Source organism: Amphiura filiformis, chromosome 17 (assembly GCF_039555335.1).
Source record: "Amphiura filiformis chromosome 17, Afil_fr2py, whole genome shotgun sequence".
NCBI lineage: Eukaryota > Metazoa > Echinodermata > Ophiuroidea > Amphilepidida > Amphiuridae > Amphiura > Amphiura filiformis.
In genome coordinates, this window is record NC_092644.1 from 22,394,219 (window position 1) to 22,417,147 (window position 22,929).

Here is a 22,929-nt window from a genome sequence, read left to right on the forward strand (position 1 = left end):
GCACTGCTACATTAAGAGCGTAGCGCTACAAACAATATTAAAGGTGGCAAAAGGTCAAAATATATACACAAGCAAAATATATACAGAGCAACAGAACAATTAGAATGAATTATACAAAAAGAGCCTTCTTAAAACAGCAAGTGATGCAGATTCACGGAGATGGAGATCCGAAATAAAAACCACCCAATATATAAGAATACAATAATAAAAATCACCGTAATAAATTAGAATACAATAATGAAAACCACCCAATAAATCAGAATAAAATAATGAAAATCACCCTAATTAGAATACAAACAAATTCGATAACAATAAGTAATGGGTATACAGGTGGTTTAGATAATAAATTTGCGAAGATTAAACTATGCATACTAGTAGAAATGTAAAAGAATGAAAAGGAGAGTATATCACATTAAAAGAGTGCCTACAGTGAAAAGGAGTGAAATAAAAGAGTGAAAATGGAGTAGAAATAGAGTGAACTTTGAAAGTCATCTCTGAAAAGAGTGAATGTAGAGTGCAATTGGCTCTCAAAAGACATGACATAGTGAAATTTCACTCCACTGGAGGCAATCCATAAAGGAGCGGAATTCACTCTTTTTTTGTTGTTGAGAGAGTAAATTTTACTGTCAAAGTCTTAATAATCTATAAGCTAACCCTACCACAGGGCCGCCGTGTATCTCAGAGTATAGCTTGTGTAATAAGTGGCCCTGTGTTGGGGCTATAATAAGCCGTCCTCCATATATTAAGAAAAAAGAAATATCGGCAATTCTTTTACTTCATGAAACTACTCTCCCCTACAGCCACAGGACAATTCTTAAAAAAGATAAAAACAGTCAGGGGTCAGAATACAGGAAATTGAGCATTAAAAATCGTTCAATTATCTCGACGAAACGTGATCAATAATCATATGTTGTATATTCGTCCCAGCTCTAAAGGATCTAGAATTAAATCATTTACAGCAAAATTCACTCTTATCATAATGTATTGCACTCTTTGATTTAGAGCTGAATTTACCACTCCAAACATGTCAAAATAAGGCTCTACAATTCGAAGAAGTTCCCATTTTTTTGAATCTGATTACATTCAAGCATTTGAGATGCACATGTAAATGTTTAATCAGCAAGGTTTCATCGACTCTACTAAATGCACTAGCTCTTTGGAACAGATTTACAAACCACCTGTCAAACTCTAACAGAAATCAAATCCTTAATGTGTCACACTCTAAACCAGCGACGGAAATTGAAATCAGACAGCGTATTCATTTCAAAATCTAGATATCCAAATATATTTTCAAACTACTTAAAAGGTTCTGTAAAGTACAACATTGTGGTATTGTAAATCAAACGGGCTAAATAAAATCTATGAGGCTGGTATGTAGAAATTGTCGCATTTTTGGTCCGATTCTATCCATTGCCTGCGGTATTTACATGTGCATGATATACCAACTCAACAAGGTAAACTAAAAACCAGCTGTTCATTGATTCGGAGCATTACCTCGCCATCTCATCCCTCATTGCCTTCAGGTTTTCAACGCGGTACTATGGTAATTATATGACGTAATCAAGCTAAATGGGTAATTTCTTGTAGGATATAAATTGGCATTCGCTTATATTTAGCCCTCATCTAACAATATAAACAAAGGGATGGGGCAGATGTCGCTCTAAGACGATCAAGCAAACCGCCAAATAGTTTTTGGGTCCAGCCGGTTTGTAGTGAGCACAAACCAGCTGGACCGAGACTAATCGCCGAATGGCTCTGTGTAATTGTCCAACCATCTTCGGGCTTTGCGCTCATTTTCGATGGCAGGGGGTGTTGAAGCCAGGTACACATTTTCTTCTACTTTTGTGGCCGAAATGATCTCAAAATAGCTGTCACGGTCAGTGTACTAACCATTAGTCTTGCTTGACTTTGTCACAGTTTGGAAGCTTAATGTTTATTACACCTACTCGGAATGTTTGGATTGGACTCTTTACACAATTTATATCAATTCGGGCAATCGAAATGTTACTATTATTACTATCAGTCTCGCACTTTTTATAGCCAATGCGCACAAAAATGGCTTATATATTGCACAAAGAAAGTCGAGATTAGTTTAGTATTAAAACTTTAGTTGTCAGCGATCACAATACATCAAATTTTGCATTACATTTTTTTTAATGATCTCCGACGAAACGCGATCAATGATAATCCAATTTCACGATGGGATAAGTATGTTGTATATTCGTCGCAGCTCTAAATGAAAAATCGAAAATTAAATCATAATCAGCAAAATTCACTCTTATCATAATGTATTGTACTCTTTTAATTTAGAGCTGAATTTACCACTCCAAACATTTCAAAATAAGGCTCTATAATTCAAAGAAGTTCCCATTCTTTTCAATCCGATTACATTCAAGCATTTGAGATGCACATGTAAATGTTTAATCAACAAGGTTTCATCGACTCTACTAAATGCACTAGCTCTTTTGGAACAGATTTACAAACCACCTGTCAAACTCTAACAGAAATCAAATCCTTAATGTGTCACACTCTAAACCAGCGACGGAAATTGAAATCAGACAGCGTATTCATTTCAAAATCTAGATTTCCAAATATAATTTCAAACAACTTGAAAGGTTCTGTAAAGTACAACATTGAAGTATGGTAAATCAAACGGGCTAAATAAAATCCATGAGGCTGGTATGAAGAAAGTTGTCGCATTTTTGGTCCGATTCTATCCATTGCCTGCGGTATTTACATGTGCATGATATACCAACTCAACAAGGTAAACTAAAAACCAGCTGCTCATTGATTCGGAGCATTACCCCGCCATCTCATCCCTCATTGCCTTCAGGTTTTCAACGCGGTACCTTGGTATTATGCGACGTAATCAAGGTAAATGTGTCATTTGTTGTAGGATTTAAATAGGTATTCACTTATATTTAGCCCTCATCTAACAATAACAAATAAGTGGGGGCTGATGTCGTCATAGACACTCAAACAAACCGTCAAATAGTTTTCGGGTCCAGCCGGTTTGTGCTGCTTTAGTTTAGTGAGCACAAACCGGCTGGACGGAGATTGTCTGATCATTCCTTGTGCCCGGGATTTGGACTCAGTTTAGTCATGTTAGTGAAACAAATTTAACCATATTACAGTCTATGGTTTAACCTACCACCTAGCTTAGGGTAGGACGTCAAACTTCGAGGTCAAGGGGTGTTGAGACCCAGCACACATTTTGTCCACTTTTGTTGTTCGCAATGATCTCGAAATAACTGTCTATGACTAACCACTAATCTTGCTTGACTTTATCTCAGGTTAGCAACTTTAAGGCTTATTGCACTATTTAAAAACTTCATTTTAATTCGGGCAATCGAATTGCAAGTTTGATTATTATTTTCACTCTCCTACCTTTTATCGCTATTTGAAATGCTAAAAAGAAAACATCCTGCACAAATTGAACTAAAAAAGCGAACACGAATAAGAACAAACAAAACCAAAATAAATGCGACATTTTCTATGACAGTTCTTAATCTGACCGCACCAACGCTTCATTCAACAGCAAAAGAATATGCAAACAATTTTGACATTGTACTCGTTTAACTTATTGTACACCTACTTATCTTTCCACTTTTGTGATCCGAAATGATCTCAAAATAGTTGTCAGCGACTAACCACTAAATCTTGTTTGACTTTGTCACAAATGGAAATTGAATGCTTATTGCACCTACTCGGAATTTTTGGACTCTTTTACAAAATTCGAAATAATTGAAATTGTAAGTTGGATTATTATTTTCAGTCACGTACCTTTTTCTCGCTATTTACAATGCGCACAAAAGTGACTTATATATATCGCACAAAGAAAGTCAAGATTAGGTTATTATTAAAACTTCACTACTCAGCGATCAGACTACAACAAATTTTACAAAATTCTCCAAACATATCAAAATAAGGTTCTACATACAATTCAAAGAGGTTCCCATTCTTTTCAATCAGATTACATTCCAGCATTTGAGATGCACATGTAAATGTTTAATCAGCAAGGTTTCATCGACTCTACTAAATGCACTAGCTCTTTGGAACAGATTTACAAACCACCTGTCAAACTCTAACAGAAATCAAATCCTTAATGTGTCACACTCTAAACCAGCAACGGAAATTGAAATCAGACAGCGTATTCATTTCAAAATCGAGATTACTAAATATATTTTCAAACAACTTAAAAGGATCTGTAAAGTACAACATTGTAGTATGGTAAATCAAACGGGCTAAATAAAAGCTGAGGCTGGTATGGAGATAGTTGTCGCATTTTTGGTCCGATTCTATCCATTGCCTGCGGTATTTACATGTGCATGATATACCAACTCAACAAGGTAAACTAAAAACCAGCTGCTCATTGATTCGGAGCATTACCCCGCCATCTCATCCCTCATTGCCTTCAGGTTTTCAACGCGGTACCTTGGTATTATGCGACGTAAATGTGTCATTTGTCGTAGGATATGAATTAGTATTCTCCTATATTTAACTCTCATCTAACAATAACAAAGGGGTGGGGCAGATGTCGCCGAAAAACGCTCAAACAAACCGTCAAATAGTGTGGGTTCCCGGCCGGTTTGTGCTACTTTGGCACTATAAGGTTTGCTTAATGAGCACAAACCAACTGGGACCGAGACTAACCGCCAAACGCCTCTGTGTAATTGTCCACCATCTTCGGGATTTGTGCTCATTTTAGTGAAACAAATTTAACCTCCCATCTTACTCGCGGGTATGTCCAGGGGTACGGTAGGCCGTCAAACTTCAAGGGCATGCGGTGTAGAGACTCATGGACACATTTTCGTCCACTTTTGTCGTCCTAAATGATCTCAAAATAGCTGTCAGCGACTAAACACTCGACTTGTTTGACTTTGTCACAGATTGGAAACTCGGAATGTTTGGACTCTTTACAAAATTTGAATTAATTTGGGCCATCGAGTTGTGATTGGGATTATTATTTTCAGTCTCGTACCCTTTTATCGCTATTTACAATGCGCACAAAAACTGCTTATATATCGCACAAAGAAAGTCGAGATTAGTTTAGTATTTTAATACTGAAGTTTTAAAAAACTTCAGTAGTCAGCGATCAGAATATATGAATACATCAAATTTTGCATTACATTTTTTAAAATGATCTGCGACGAAACGTGATCAATGATAATCCAATTTCATAATGGGATAAGTATGTTGTATATTCGTCGCAGCTCTAAATGAAAAATCGAAAATTAAATCATATTCAGCAAAATTCACTCTTATCATAATGTATTGCACTCTTTTAATTTAGAGCTGAATTTACCACTCCAAACATTTCAAAATAAGGCTCTACAATTCAAAGAAGTTCCCATTCTTTTCAATCTGATTACATCCAAGCATTTGAGATGCACGTGTAAATGTTTAATCAGCAAGGTTTCATCGACTCTACTAAATGCACTAGCTCTTTGGAACAGATTTACAAACCACCTGTCAAACTCTAACAGAAATCAAATCCTTAATGTGTCACACTCTAAACCAGCAACGGAAATTGAAATCAGACAGCGTATTCATTTCAAAATCTAGATTTCTGAATTATATTTTCAAACAACTTAAAAGGTTCTGTAAAGTACAACATTTTGATATGGTAAATCAAACGGGCTAAATAAAGCTATGAGGCTGGTATGGAGATAGTTGTCGCATTTTTGGTCCGATTCTATCCATTGCCTGCGGTATTTACGTGATTTAAATACTGATTTTGGTGACAAAATGTCATGGGCCCTACATATCGACAGGCCGGCAGTAATTTTCACAGGCTTTGGGGCCAAGGAACGACATTTAAAGCACTGCCTATAATAATCACAGGCCTATACTTAGGCTTACTATATACTATCCTGGGCCTACTCAATAACATACAATTTAACCTTTTCCATGTTTTCTCTTCTTTTTTTTTTTTTTTCAATCACTAAAACTGGTAGGAATTTGATATTGCGTCCTCTACCCTTCAGAAAATGCCCTCCTCAACATGCTCAATACTACTTACATGCATAGGCCTACTAAATTACGTGCAATTTAACTTTTTCTCTTCTCTTCTCTCTTAAATTTTTCTCACTTTCTTTTCTTTTTTCTCTCCTTTCCCCCTTTTTCTACTTGTCAGTCACTAAAGTACTGGGGGAAATATGATATTGCGTCACACACCCTTCAGAAAATCCCCCACCCCATGATTGATGCACATGTTCGCCATAGGCCTACATCCGGCACAAGCGCCTGCGAAACCTTGCAAACACCTGCGGTATATAAACGAAAGAATAACGAACAAACCCAGGGTATATATACAGAACTGTACGAACACACATCGGACAACTTCCGAACATGTGTATTCAGCACACTCCGTTTCAAGTTTTGTGCATGCACAAAACTTGAAACGTATTATCGACGGACTAAACAAACATCACCTAACACGAAACGCATTTGGCGGATAATAGCAGGACATATGAAGAACATAAAACGAACATTGACGAACACTAACGGATTTGCTAAAATACCATCCGTTTCTTATACGGAAGACCGATCCGGTGTAGTGTGACACTAACACGGTCTGGGTCAACGTACATCACCGAATGCAAAAATATGCTATCCGGTGGTGAAGGCCTCACAGGAACGTATTTGCAACGAACACGGGCCGAGTGCAACGAACAAAGAACGAACATGAACGAAAGGAGAGCGAACAAACTCCGGCAATATTCAGCACCATACGAACACACATCGGATAAATACCGAACATGTGTATTCGGTACACTCCGTTTCAAGTTTTGTGCATGCCGACGGACTTAACGAACATCACCTAACACGAAACGCATTTGGCGGATGATAGCAGGACATAAAAAGAACATAAAACGATCATTGACGAACAACAACGGATTTACTAAAATACCATCCGTTTCTTGTACGGAAGACCTATTCGGTGTAGTGTGACAGAAGCATTAATCGCTAATTGAAATGCACAAAAAAAACCCATCCTGTACAAATTGAACTAAAAGAAGCGAATATGAATAACTGTTTTTAGCAAACAAAACCAAAATAAATGCGACATTTCCTATAACAGCTTTTTAATCTGACTGCGCCAACGCTTCATTCAACAGCAAAAGAATATACAAACAATTTTGGCATTGTACTCGTTTAACTTATTGTACACCTACTTTTCTCAAAATTGTTTCGATGTTTTACATCACCGGCAAAATGGTAGAAGACCGAGTTAGAAAGACTAGTTTGCGTCTAACGTCAGGGCAAAGGCGTGACGTGATTGGTTGCTGACCTGCGCACTAAGTACAGCATTTTTGGTGTGGTGGACAGTACGTCAGACGCAAACTAGTCTTTTTAATTCGGTCTTCAATAATTATAGAGACTGTATGGACCCCCGTGCATTGCATGACGGGATATATAGAAAAGGTCTAATTTAGCAACACCAGGTTAATGTCCAATTATGCCAGTATATTTCTTCTTGTATTGTATTATATTATTTAATAATTCAGTCCGGATTTTAAATAAATTATTTCCAAACTAGGATGTTGTGCTGGGACCCAATATCATAAACTATGTGTTGATGAACTTGACTTATTCAAAATTCATGTGCAAGGTGTACAACATTTATGTAAAAGAATATACCCTCCGAGATGTTGTGTATATCTAGTTACGTTTTAATCTCCCTCTTCTGAGGATTGCAGGCAAATGTATGATTTATAAAGGAGAAACCGGCTATGTATAGCATTACATAGAGGATGATTTAAGCACTTCCCAGCAAGTCTTGCGGTTAGCACAGCTGTGTGAGTGAACATGACACCACTGCCCGCCCACTGCATACACACGTGCATGGTGAAATTTGAATTTGGACAGATATATTTACAATAAAAACACCTTCAAAAGGTTGGTCGTTTCACATTTTATGTTATCTACAGAAAGTGTGAATTATCCTTCATGCATATATCACTTTAGATCTGAAATCGACCAAGTAATAATGACACACGGGCAATTCTAAAACAACATCTTTTGCACAGAGTTCAATGGGATTTGAAAAGTAAAGTGGCAGTTGAAACTCTAGTGATAACACTTTTACAGTGCATGATGGGGCTTCCTTAAATCATCCTCTGAGCATTACATAGGAAACATTTCTATATTCACGGATTTGTTGGTGTTAGGTTTCATAGTTATATTTCCTACTCTCGCGAGTATTCCACCGTAGTGTAAAATTTAATGTACTTATATCGATATACAGTTACATAGAGATGTTATATTTTAGAGAAACATGCAATTTGACGCAGATTGCGCGGTTTTGTATTATTTTATTTGTCTGGCGCTGCAGTGCGCTTATCAATAATTGCACAACCTGTTTCTTAACACACACTTGTTGTGTATTGAATCTAGCTTCTTATAGAATCACATCCAAAGTGATGTGTGAAGGGATGGGGATGTGTCGGTGCGTAGGAGCGTGTAGGGGGGTGTATGTGTGGGTGTATGGAGGTGGACGCTTATGGCATGTGTTGTTGATGTCGTAATGACTGTGCATGTTTGACATCGTCGAAATGTTGGGACCAGACGCTTCCTTTCGAATCACATATCATATTTAGGCCATTACACAGCACAAACAGACATACGGACAGACAGACACCCACACCGACAGACAGACAGACAGACAGACAGACAGACAGACAGACAGACAAAGATAACCAGCTTACCTCTTGTGGGGGTACATCAAATGATATAGTTCTGAGATCAACCACTTTGATTTCATCTAGGCAAGGTAGATAAAAGAAAAGGCCTGGTCCTTTAGCACCTCCCGGTAGCAGCCGACCCATACGAAATATTACGGCACGCTCATATTCTTGAACAATCTGTAATGAAAATCAATCAATCAATCAATCAATCAGAAATATTATAATATAAATATATATTATTTGCTTCGGCATTTACTCTACGGTATTTGCTGAATAGTATTGCTGAATTGACATAAATCATTTGGCTTTATTTTGTTAAATTTCTTTGTTTATTTCTTCAGTACTTTCCACGGGAAAACGGTTTTTCATTCCAAGAGTAAAGTAGAATATAATTCTCTGTCTCCTCAAGTCCATCACTTTTTGAAATGTAAATAAGTCAAGGCTTCTTTTTGCAAATAAAGCACATATAAAAGGCAGACTCATCTGAAGGTATCTACACGCACTGTCAATATTGAGCATGTTGACATATCGTGAATCGCTATGAGCATGATGAGCAAAGGTAATTCATTGCCAATAGCCCAGTTCAATATCTGCCATTCAACAATCCGAGCTACAAAATTCTCGCTATTCGCAATAAGGGCGCCGCCAGCGGTTTGCGATGTAATCGTGATGTATCATGGGAAAATCGTGATGTATCATGGGAAAAGGTCGACATCCAAGTCCGCGCAATACGAATATTACCATGCTATTACATAGGAACACGTGACAATATTTTTAGTTGGTCAAAATAAAGGTATTACACGCAAATCGATAGAGAAAAAATTAATTGTGCACATTTCAAATCACATTAGTAAGTATTATTGAGTATCGATTCGCGTGTAACACCTTTATTTTGACAAACTAAAAAATATTGTCACGTGTTCCTATGTAATAGCATGGTAATATTCGTATTGCGCGGACTTGATGTCGACCTTTTCCCATGATACATCACGATTACATCGCAAACCGCTGGCGGCGCCCTTATTGCGAATAGCGAGAATTGACATGCAGTTGTTTAGGATTGATTTTTGTACCCAAACATTCTATGTGGATAGACGCTGGCTTAACTACCTGCCTATTGGTCAAAAAGATGTTTACATTATCAATTGGACCAATCAGCAACATTGTTAGAATAATTTAACCACGCAAAAAATTGGTGCGAATTATTTGCAAAGATCCATTCTGTTTGGTGATTAAAGTGAACATATCACGTAATTGACCAATCAGAGGCAATGTTAGATCGGCAGGTAGTGCGCAGGGGGTTAAAGAATTGTGTACAGGATGAATTTTAATTGGGTTTTTACATTTGAAATCTGCCATACCCCTGTAGAAGATTTAAGGAAAGTCTTCCACAGAGGGAGTATGTTTTTCAAATTGAATTAGCTAGGGTTAATTATTACCCATACTCCCGCTGTATATGGTTTAACCTATATCTTCTACAACTGAAGTATTTCAAATGGAAAATTGTCTATTCTATTTGAAACCCATACTCCCTCTGTGGAAGATTTAGCTCAATACTCCACAGGGGCAGTGTGGATTTGAAATGGAATAGCCCAATTGGGATATTGTTCCATGCACCATTAGTCTAAAGTAACCATGGTGATCTTTCCTTCACACAATATGAAGTCTAACTGCAGCTGGTAGGAGCACACATTTCATATCAGAAAATGTCTTCAGAAAAATTTGAACCACTTGACACGATGTTGGTATATAGCAATTAATTGGTAAACTTTTCAATATGAAGCTCACGGTGAAGTCTAACCGCAGCTAGTAGGAGAACACATTTCACATCAGAAAATGTCTTCAGACAAATTTGAACCACTTGACACGATGTTGGTATAGCAATTAATTGGTAAATTTTCAATCGAATTGTCCTATTATAAAGGACTGCCCAATAATTATCATGATGTTCCAGAGGGGAAAGGTGCATCCTTTCTCCGCCGGCTACGCTACTTTCCCAAATTGCTTACTCCCGCCATTTAACATGCCAATAACTGCTTTCCCTTTCCGCTCACCAACATTGCTTTCCCCCAAAGCATTATTATTGTAGCAGTATTCCTCGTCTTGTTTAAAACGACAGTTTATTCTTTGTTTTGCACAATATTTTGCCATTAAGGCATGTGTCTTCTACACGTCAATTATCAAAGGCCTTTTAAATGTCGCCACCGCAAGTGTACCCGGAAGATAGCATAACCCAGTACAACATATCAACGTAATAAGAAAAAACATTTGACAACGAATTATTGCAACATCCTGTTGTTTTTGCTTATAGACAGATCCAACAATCCAAGTAATGGCCAGAATTCATTCGGCCATTACTGGGTCCCCTCCGCACAAAACTGGTGTTGTGGCTGCCCAATTAAGCCGTTTAAAAATCGATGTTGAATTGTATTGTGTTGTAAACTTTCATCATTCTTTTGTCTATGTGTAACACGGGTGATGGAATGCAGCTTAAAATCCCCGCCAAGGCTGCATCATTTCACATTTCAGGTGGGATGGACGCGACGGGGACCCAGCTTTGGCTGCCATTGAGGTTTTTGTTTCGGATTTGTAATTTGTAATTCCATTGAATCTTGTTTCTGCGTGTCTCCCATTCAGCATTATAAAACATTTACAGTGATGACACTTCCTTAAAACAGGAAGGGAGAGCGTGGCGCAATGGTTAGGGTACTTGCCTTTAGTGCATGAGGTCCCGGGTTCGATTCCCGGCGGTGGCGATTTGCTGAGATATTGACTTGGAAAAAAAAGTCTGAAATTAATTGGCAACTTCTGTAGATTAAATTCAGACTTCCGCTCTCCCATGGTTCATTTAGAATTGGGTAAATGAATCATGAAAGTACTCCGTCCTTCGGAGGGACGTTAAGCCGTCGGTCCCGTGTACAGAGAGCCATACCTGTACATGTATCTCGCAGCCAGTTTCGGAAAGAGTAGGGTGTTAACCCCTGACTGTTCCCAACCCGTCCCGGTGTTCAAATGGACCCCAATGGAAATAAGCTTCATAGAGGCTTTCTTGGGTTATCCAAGGTTGTCAAAACCCGAACAAATCAAATCAAATCATCCTACTTTACTAATTTTGTCTGAAATTATTCAAGTAGGATGACTGGAAGATATTAAGTCAAGTCTCTATGCAAGAAACTTGTCGGTATGTAAGATGTGTCTTTTGCATCCAGGATTGGTATGGGATACTCCATTTAAAGACCACACTCACTTTGTGGAATATTTTGGAAATATCTTCCAAATGAGGAGTATTAACCTAACATTGTAGGTCTTTTGGGAAAATTCATGTATATCTTCAATACAAAGGGTCAACATTTCCATATGATTGTCAGCTTTTCCTCCCAGATACATATACTTTAAGTGCATATAATTAGATGTATAAAGTTTACATTGAGGTTAAATGTAAAAAAGTTCGATTTTGCCATAAAATTTGTATTATATCGCGAATTCCGAAGGATTACACTTATTGGATATCAGAAGGATATTTATAATTCAATTTGGTGTGTCTGATATGCTCTAAGGTCTAACAAAAATACTGTGCAAAGGTGGGTGACCGAACATCAAGTATTAAAGCTAAAACATCAAGTATTAAAGCTAAAAGATATTTTACTCTTCCATCAAGCAACATTGATTGAATACACGACGTTGTCTATATACTTGTATGTTAGACTTGCGTTCACATGCAGCGGAAAAGGCTTGTCATGAGTTGGCCCAGAGGAGTGGGCCCAAAGGAGTGGGCCATAGACCTCTTCCCATATATCCCACTTTACATCACTCTATAGGGATCTCGCACTCTCATTTCCACGTACGAATTTGATAGAGGTTCATCATTTGTGATATTTAAATGGTAAAATGAGAACCTGCAAAAATATTGCATTATGGGATACTATAGAGAGTACATATAGACGAGAAGTGCGTGAATGAAAGCCTTGATTCTCATGCATTATTAAACACATACCATGTTCTAAATATCAGTAAATTCAATGAAATATTTACATGGTAAGGGTTAAATTCAGGTTGGCATTTCGTACTAGAGTTGAGCATAGCATATATTTGCATCAGGCAAATCGTGTATCCTACTAAACTCTCAAGGGACGTCGTAATGAAGTACACGAAAACCAATAATGGAATGATAGAGAGGAGACTAACGCGAAGGCACACACTTGATCGAAATTAATATTTCATATTAGATTTTCTCTATACAATACAAAACAGTTTCTTTACGATTACGTTTGAAAAAAAAAGAGATATGGGAACGACGGAGAGACACAGACTGTCAGAGAAAGAGAGGGAGAGAGAGAGTGAGAGAGAAAGAGGGAACATTTCTACCCGCCATTTCTACTGGAACATCAAGAGACAGCGTAATTTCTTCATTAACAAACCAGTCAAGCTAAAACACAGTAATAATGTCATCATTACATGTCAATGGTTAAATGCCGTACTTAATCCGACATTTAATTGCTAAGACATTTCTGCTAACATAGTTTCCATTTTAATTTTCCACAATGATTGTACATTCAATGTGTATTAGGTCCCACCATATCTACATGTTTTAAGATATATATATTCTTTCCATTCATACCATAAGAAGCACAACATGTCATTGTGCTAGTAGTAAATTCGGATTTACTACTTGTTCTTGGATTGATACACAACATTGTGGTATTATTTAAAAATATGTAGACTTCTTTTTATGGAAAAAGTCATTTGAAGTATTTAACAAGAATGTGGCTGAGGTCTACCTAGTAAATTCCAGTTTTCATCATTCAGCGATGGCTTTGATTATAGGTTTTGAAAATCGTCTTAGTTTATGTCACAACTACATTGCATGGTTTGGTTAAAGGGTTCAGGTTCGACACATTTATTATGTGAAGAGAATTATGATGATGAGGTTAGCTGTTGGCTGTATACTTCCATAAGCTGATTAGTGGAATCACCTCTCCGCAAAAACACAATCAACATTTTCCTATTGAATTATTTTTCTTTTAAATTCGAACACTTTGCTGTAAATATTTTCACAACTGAAGTATCCCTATTCCCCCATATCATTGTGAAGCTAATTATATACGGGAAATAATTCTCAAGTAATGTTGATTATATCCCACAATTCACAGGTTTATTATGACGTCAGAATTATCCTGATGCTGCACGCGCATTATGCATGCAAAGAAATAGATGATATTAGGATGACTGAAACTATGAATTATGGGATGCATAACATTGCGTTGATTGATAGGTGATACATGGCATATTCCGTCATCTCATAGGACAAAATAAATTTGCAGATGGGGGATCTAACCCCATCGTGGCTTAAAGCCAGCGAACGTTCATGTTTTTTTGGTGTCATAAATTCATTATAAAATACTCAAATATTGCATGCATTTGCATATTCTCATGACATTCTAAAATTATGTCGATGTGTTTGAGATGTAATTTTATAGCACTCGTATATAAATTGGAAAGTATAAGCTAATATAATATAGAAAGAAAAAAACAGAATTTGCATTAAATGCGACGCTTTGCCCAAACCTCAAAGTAATCACAACTAATGCATGCACAGTTTCTATGCGGACGGATCCCTTGCACACACACGTAAATACAAAGTTCCTTACCCCATATGTTTGTACATCTTCAAAATGACCTTTGAGTGCAGTAGGTACACAAACTCATATGCCACAACTGAAGGTCGATTTTTAAGCTATCAGGTTTGATTGGAGGTTAGTGGAAGATGTTATAGAGACGATGTTGTTTTGCATATTATATCACTGACCCGATCTACGTTCTTCAATTACCGTGTCGGGAAAACTATGACAAATCCATATTTCATAATCATAATGAAAAATCTTCCCTGTTCGTTGGGACCTATACCTAGATAACGAGAAACTGGTTTAGACGTTTTTAATCACATTTTCTATCGTCGTTGCAACAAGCAATGTTTTAGTATTGCATGAGAAATTATTTAACGGCAGTCTACATGATCAAAATAGCGTTGTTATTGATTATATCATAATAAATAGAAATGAAATTTCAACATATTTGCAGGATAATCTATCCCATCGTGTATTCGAATATTCTATTGTGTATCTGCTTTCAGTGATTTACTCTTAAATGCTGCATTTTTGATTAATAATTATGTTGATCCAAAGTTTGGTAACTCTGCATTAATATCACATTTGTTTCTTTCCCGTGATGTTAACAATCTTTTGAAATTTGTGATGATGTTATATGGATGTATGGGGTGGGGTGGGGTGCGGATGAGATGTGAGATGATATAGTGTGATGTTTGCACAATGCATTTTTGCAAGGACATTCAAAGTATGGAAAGTTTACATTAGTATCACATTTGTTACCATAGGGCTATTCCAGTTGAAACCCATACACCTCTTACGGAAGTCTTTAGACATGACCTTGATATTCCACACAGGGAGTGTGAATATCAAATGAGGCTACCTGAATAGGTCATGTCTTCCATAGGGGTGTATGTAAATTAACTGGAATAGCCCAAAAGTTTCCGTGATGTTAGCTATCATTTGAAATATTTGCATGTTAATGTTGTTATGGGGGTGTTGGGGATGGGTATGAGCTGATGTAGAGTGGTTGTATTTTTGCGAGGAAATCCAAACTATGGAAAGTTTACATTAATATCACATTTGTTAACATTACAATGTAATGTAGGTTAATTAAAACAGTCAATGATACAATATTATGTATCTCAGTATTGTGTGTTTATTTGTGTGGAAGATTGGGTGTGGGTATGGGGTGGGTTTGTGCCGTTAACCGTACACTGAATTTACACCAATTAGTGTACTATAGGTGTATTTTTACTGGATTTTAAATTTCACTACAGAAAACACAAATCTTAATATAAAAAAGCAGTAAGAATATACACACACCTACTTCAGCACGGGCTTCAACACGCTTATACACACAAATAGACACACCCCACACCCGTCTTCAGAATCGGGTAATCTCATTATGTGTGCCTTTGTCGTGAGTGACAAACGAGGTCGTTTTACTACAGGGAAACTTGTTACCTCAGATCAATTACGTTATATAATATCAATGTGGTGCTGACCACTTCTCAAACAATTTCAATAAATTACATGCTTGTTATTCTTCTCCATTTCTTGATGTCAAAAAACAATCAGAAAATTACATTTCATTCGATGTTATCGGTTCGTTAACATAAACCAACTCTATTTGAAACTTACTCCAGTGTTACCCTTCCTCTGTAGAAGATTCAGCTTGAATTTTTCTCATTGGGTGTATGAAATTCAGATGGAGCTACCTATATGTACATATTTCATTTGAACTTCATACTACCCTGTGGAAGAGATTTCCAAAATCTTCCACAGGGAGAGTGTGGACTTAAAATGGAATATTCGTAAATACAAGTCTCGCAAGGGGACATGCCTCGATGTATTGAAGGGAATAGCCTCGATTAAGGTTAGCCGAGAGTTTTTCATGCGCTTGATTTCAGAGGGGCGTAAGTTCATAACAGAAACAGCCATGCAGAAAATGAACAAGCGTACCGGGACGTAGGCCTACTTACAATAGAATATCGATCCACGGTCAAGACATGAAAAGGCTATGAAACTTGGCTTAGCTCGTGCCCGGAGCTCGGATGCCGGGGGGGGTGGCACAAGCCATTTTCGGCAATTTTCACAAGGATTTTATAAATTTTAAAATTGATTGGGGCACTTCGTCAAGCTACGCCCTGGAAAATGTGTTGATTTTGAATTTATAGCCTTGATATCTTTGATGAAATCAATGCTGCTATTCCCCTGATTACAATGTAAGGGTAGGCAACAACAACAATATCAAAAAAGCAATTATTTGTAAATCGAATTTGGGATGAAAATCAACAAGACAGACTTAGCAGGCCTACAAAGTGAAAAACAATCAATCACGATTCACTGCACTCAGCGAATCAATCAAATAAAACTAAAAAGAAAGGAGCAAGAAAGAATAAAGAAATAGTGAAAAGAGAAAGAAAGAGAGAGAAAGAAAATGAACGAAAAAAAAGAAAGAAAGAAAGAAATGAAAGAAATGAAAAAAAAGAAATGATAAAAGAAAGGAGAAAGAAAAGAGGAAAGAAAGGAAGTAAAAATGAGAAAAGAGAAAAAAGAAAAAAAATTCAGCCACACGGAGACTCGAACCCACAAAAATAGTTCATATTAGATTCCCAGTCCAACGCTCTATCCACTCTGCCACAGATCAAATTACACAAATTGACTGTTCTCAAAGCGGATGATATAACTATAATTGGATGCAATTACATATGATTACAATCGCGTCCGCATTATGGCTCTTAGAATAAACACGCATGTCGGCGCTGAAATTTTGAACGAACTGATGGAGGAAAACCTCGTTTTTGCAAAACTAGCTTCAATTTGGAGTGAAAATCAAATGGAATAGCAATTGGCAGAATGTTGAGAAATAATGTAGGTATTCAGATGTCTAAATTAACGTCTCGTAATCAAGATATCGATAATTTCACAAACCAGCTTTTTCTCAAGCAAATTCTCAAAAATTTTCCCCCAAAACGGGCTTTTAAAATTTAATCGGTACTGTATTTGGTTCTTCCCCATGGCAACATTATTTCTTTGATCGATTTGTAATACAATACGAAAAGAAGAAAACAATCGCTCGGTGTGGATTTATACGGAGCGCACATTTGAAAAAAACCTCATGGAACGTGTTTTTGATCTTGTGAACATGGTGGGTAAAAATGCTTTAAACGAAGGATTTTAAAATTTATTCTAATAATTTGTATATAACACACACAAAATGTTAAGCTACATCCAATGCACCAACATTTCACTCGCTGCGATATTTGATTACTGAGACAACTCTGTTTTAGAGAACAACTTTATACGTCTTTTATACGTTTTTTATACGTCTCTTTGTGTAACCTTAAGCATGCTTTTTTTAAAATCATGTCTTCATAAATGTGCTTTTATTTTGATTATTTTGCTGCCGAATTCTCTTAATGTAATGCAAGTATTATAATACTTGCATTACATTAAGAGAATTTGGATGGAATGAGTAAGATGTCATAACTTAAACTTTAAAAAGTTTAAGTTATGACATTTTACTCATTCCATCAACCAACGTTGACTGAATACACGACGTTTTCTATATACTTGTATGTTAGACTTGCGTTCACATGCAGCGGAAAAAGCTTGTCATAAGCATGATGAGTGGGTCCAAAGGAGTGGGCCATAGACCACTTCCCATATATCCCACTTTTAAATCACTCTATAGGGATCTCGCACTCTCATTTCCACGCACAAATGTGATAGAGAGTCATTCATGAATTGTGACATTCGAATGGTAAAATGAGACCCTGCAAAAATATTGCATTGTGGGATACCATAGAGAGTTTCTAAAGACGTGAAGTGCGGGAATCAAAGCCTTGATTCTCATGCATTATTAAACACATACCATGTTCTAAATATCAGTAAATTCAATGAAATATTTACATGGTAAGGGTTAAATTCAGGTTGGCATTTCGTACTAGAGTTGAGCATCGCATATATTTGCATCAGGCAAATCGTGTATCCTACTATACTCTCAAGGGACGTCGTAATGAAGTACACGAAAACCAATAATGGAATGATAGAGAGGAGACTAACGCGAAGGCACACACTTGATCGAAATTAATATTTCATATTAGATTTTCTCTATACAATACAAAACAGTTTCTTTACGATTACGTTTGAGAAAAATGAGATACGGGAACGACGGAGAGACACAGGCTGTCAGAGAAAAGAGAGGGAGAGAGAGCGAGAGAGAAAGAGCGAACATTTCTACCCGCCATTTCTATTGGAACATCAAGAGACCGCGTAATTTCTTCATTAACAAACCAGTCAAGCTAAAACACAGTAATAATGTCATCATTACATGTCAATGGTTAAATGCCGTACTTAATCCGACATTTAATTGCTAACACATTTCTGCTAACATAGTTTCCACTTTAATTTTCCACAATGATTGTTAAAAATTTACATTCAATGTGTATTATGTCCCACCATATCTACATGCATTAAGATATATTCTTTCCATTCATACCAAAATAAGCACATCATGTCATTGTCCTAGTATTAAACTCGGATTTACTACTTGTGCTTGGATTGATACACAACATTGTGGTATTATTTTTTTTTTTTAAATGTAGACTTCTTTTTAAAGGAAAAAAGTCATTTGAATATTTTAACAAGAATGTGGCTGAAGTCTACCTAGTAAATTCCAGTTTTCATCATTCAGCGATGGCTTTGATTATAGCTTTTGAAAATCGTCTTAGTTTATGTGACACCTACATTGCATGGTTTGGTTAAAGGGTTCAGTTTCGACACATTTATTATGTGGAGAGAATTATGATGATGGGGTTAGCTATTGGCTGTACACTTCCATAAGCTGATTAGTGGAATCACTTCTCCGCAGAAGCACAATCAACATTTTCCTATTGAATTATTTTTCTTTTAAATTCGAACACTTTGCTGTAAATATTTTCACAACTGAAGTATCCCCATTCCCCCATATCTTTGTGAAGCTAATATATATATGGAAAATAATTCTCAAGTTATGTTGACCATATCCCACAATCCACAGGTTCATTATGACGTTATAATTATCCTGATGCTGCACGCGAATTATGCAGGCAAAGAAACAGATGAAATTAGGATGACTGAAACAATGAATTATGGGATGCATAACATTGCGTTGATTGATAGGTGATACATGGCATATTCCGTCATCTCATAGGACAAAATAAATTTGCAGATGGGGGACCTAACCCCATCGTGGCTAAAAGCCAGCGAACGTTCATTTTTTTTGGTGTCATAAATTCATTATAAAATACTCAAATATTGCATGCATTTGCATATTCTCATGACATTCTAAAATTATGTCGATGTGTTTGAGGTGTAATTTTATAGCACTCGTATATAGATTGGAAAGTATAAGCTAATATAATATAGAAAAAACAAACAGAATTTGCATTAAATGCGACGCCTTGCGCAAACCTCAAAGTAATCACAACTAATGCATGCACAGTTTCTATGCGGACGGATCCCTTGCACACACACATAAATACAAAGTTCCTTACCCCATATGTTTGTACATCTTCAAAATGACCTTTGAGTGCAGTAGGTACACAAACTCATATGCCACAACTGAAGGTCGATTTTTAAGCTATCAGTCTTGATTGGAGGTTAGTGGAAGATGTTATAGAGACGATGTTGTTTTGCATATTATCTCACTGACCCGATCTACGTTCTTCAATTACCGTATCGGGAAAAATATGACAAATCCATATTTCATAATCATAATGAAAAATCTTCCCTGTTCGTTGGAGCCTATACCTAGATAACGTGAAACTGGTTTAGACGTTTTTAATCACATTTTCTATCGTCGTTGCAACAAGCAATATTTTAGTGTTGCATTCGAAATTATTTAACAGCAGTCTACATGATCAAAAAAGCGTTCTTATTGATGATATCATAATAAATAGAAATTAAATTCATTGACGAAATTTCAACATATTTGCAAGATAATCTATCCCATCATGCATTCAAAAGTCCTATTGCGTATGTGCTTTAAGTGATTTACTCTTAAATGCTACACTGTGATTCGAAAGTTGGTAACTCTGCATTAACATCACATTTGTTTCTTTCCCGCGATGTTAGCAATCATTTGAAATTTGTGATGATGTTATATGGATGTATGGAGTGGGTTGGGGATGAAGTGTGAGATGATATAGTATGATTTTTGCAGAATGCATTTTTGCAAGGACATTCAAAGTATGGAAAGTCTATAGTATCACATTTGTTACCATAGGGCTATTCCAGTTGAAACCCATACACCTCTTACGGAAGTCTTTAGACATGACCTTGATATTTCACACAGGGAGTGTGAATATCAAATGAGGCTACCTGAATAGGTCATGTCTTCCATAGGGGTGTATGTAAATTAACTGAAATAACCCAAAAGTTTCCGTGATGTTAGCTATCATTTGAAATTTTTGCAGGTTAATGTTGTTATGGGGGTTTGGCGATGGGTGTGAGGTGTTTTAGAGTGATTTTATTTTCGCGAGGAAATCCAAAGTATGGAAGTTTACATTGATATCACATTTGTTAACATTACAATGTTAAGTAGGTTAATTATAATATAATAATAATAATAATAATAATAATGATAATAATGATACAATGTTATATGTCTCAGTATTGTGTGTTTTTGTGTGTGGAAGATGGGATGTGGGTATGGGATGGGCGAGTGAAGACGGGTGGGGGTGTGTTCCTATTTCTGTGTAAAAAAAGTATTGAAGTAGGTGTGTGTATATTCTTACTGCAGGTTTATATTAAGACTTGTGTGTTTTCTGTAGCGAAATTTAAAATCCAGTAAACAAATGCACCTATATATAGTACACTAATTGGTGTAAATTCAGTGTACGGTTAACGGCAGGATCGGATAATCTCATTATGTGTGCCGTTGTCGTGAGTGACAAACGAGGTCGTTTTACTACAGGGAAACTTGTTACCTCAGATCAATTACGCTATATAATATCAATGTGGCGCTGACCACTTCTCAAAACAATTTCAATAAATTACATGCTTGTTATTCTTCTCCATTTTCTTGATGTCGAAAAACAATCAAAAAATTACATTTCATTCGATGTTATCGGTTCGTTAGCATAAACCAACTCTTACTCCAGCGTTACCCTTCCTCTGTAGAAGATTCAGCTTGAATTTTTCTCATTGGGTGTATGAAATTCAGATGGAATAGTGCATATTCTCAGTCATCCAGTCGTTAAAATCACAAAGTTTTGAATTAAATCAAATACTGGAACTTACATTTTTTGCAACTTGCTACGTTGCGTCTGAAACCATCAGACTTCATCAAAATTCAGATGGAGCTACTAAATGTATATATTTCATTTGAACTTCATACTCCCCTGTGGAAAATATTTCCAAAATCTTCCACAGGGAGAGTGTGGACTTAAAATGGAATATTCCTAAATACAAGTCTCGCAAGAGGACATGCCTCGATGTATTGAAGGAAATAGCCTCGAATTTTTAAAATTATGTCTTCATAAATGTGCTTCTATTTTGATTATTTTGCTGCCGAAATTTCTTAATGTAATGCAAGTATTTTAATACTTGCATTACATTAAGAGAATTTGGAATGATGGAATGAATAAGATATCATAACTTAAACTTTAAACAGTTTAAGTTATGACATTTTATTCATTCCATCAACCAACGTTGACTGAATACACGACGTTTTCTATATACTTGTATGATAGACTTGCGTTCACATGCAGCGGAAAAAGTTTGTCATAAGCATGATGAGTGGGTCCAAAGGAGTGGGCCATAGACCACTTCCCATATATCCCACTTTTACATCACTCTATAGGGATCTCGCACTCTCGTTTCAACGCACAAATGTGATAGAGAGTCATTCATGAATTGTGACATTCGAATGGTAAAATGAGAACATGCAAAAATATTGCATTGTGGGATACCATAGAGAGTTTCTAAAGACGTGAAGTGCGTGAATCAAAGCCTTGATTCTCATGCATTATTAAACACATACCATGTTCTAAATATCAGTAAATTCAATGAAATATTTACATGGTAAGGGTTAAATTCAGGTTGGCATTTCGTACTAGAGTTGAGCATAGCATATATTTGCATCAGGCAAATCGTGTATCCTACTATACTCTCAAGGGACGTCATAATGAAGTACACGAAAACCAATAATGGAATGATAGAGAGGAGACTAACGCGAAGGCACACACTTGATCGAAATTAATATTTCATATTAGATTTTCTCTATACAATACAAAACAGTTTCTTTACGATTACGTTTGAAAAAAAAAGAGAGATGGGAACGACGGAGAGACACAGACTGTCAGAGAAAAGAGAGAGAGAGAGAGCGAGAGAGAAAGAGGGAACATTTCTACCCGCCATTTCTACTGGAACATCAAGAGACTGCGCGTAATTTCTTCATTAACAAACCAGTCAAGCTAAAACACAGTAATAATGTCATCATTACATGTCAGTGGTTAAATGCCGTACTTAATCCGACATTTAACCGGTAACACAATTCTGCTAACATAGTTTCCACTTTAATTTTCCACAATAATTGTGAAATGTGTATGTGTATTAGGTCTCACCATAGCTATTAAGATATATTA

General features: G+C 36.5%; 1 protein-coding gene across 3 annotated transcripts in view; it reads right to left on the reverse strand.

The window, feature by feature from the left end:
- Positions 1 to 22,929, reverse strand: part of LOC140137477 (band 7 protein AGAP004871-like) — a 141,755-nt gene that overhangs the window by 24,264 nt on the left and 94,562 nt on the right. For all 3 annotated transcript variants that reach the window (XM_072159189.1, XM_072159187.1, XM_072159188.1), the window contains exon 4: positions 8,712 to 8,867. In XM_072159189.1, the coding sequence (XP_072015290.1) occupies positions 8,712 to 8,867 (156 nt within the window). The remainder of the gene's footprint in view (positions 1 to 8,711; positions 8,868 to 22,929) is intronic.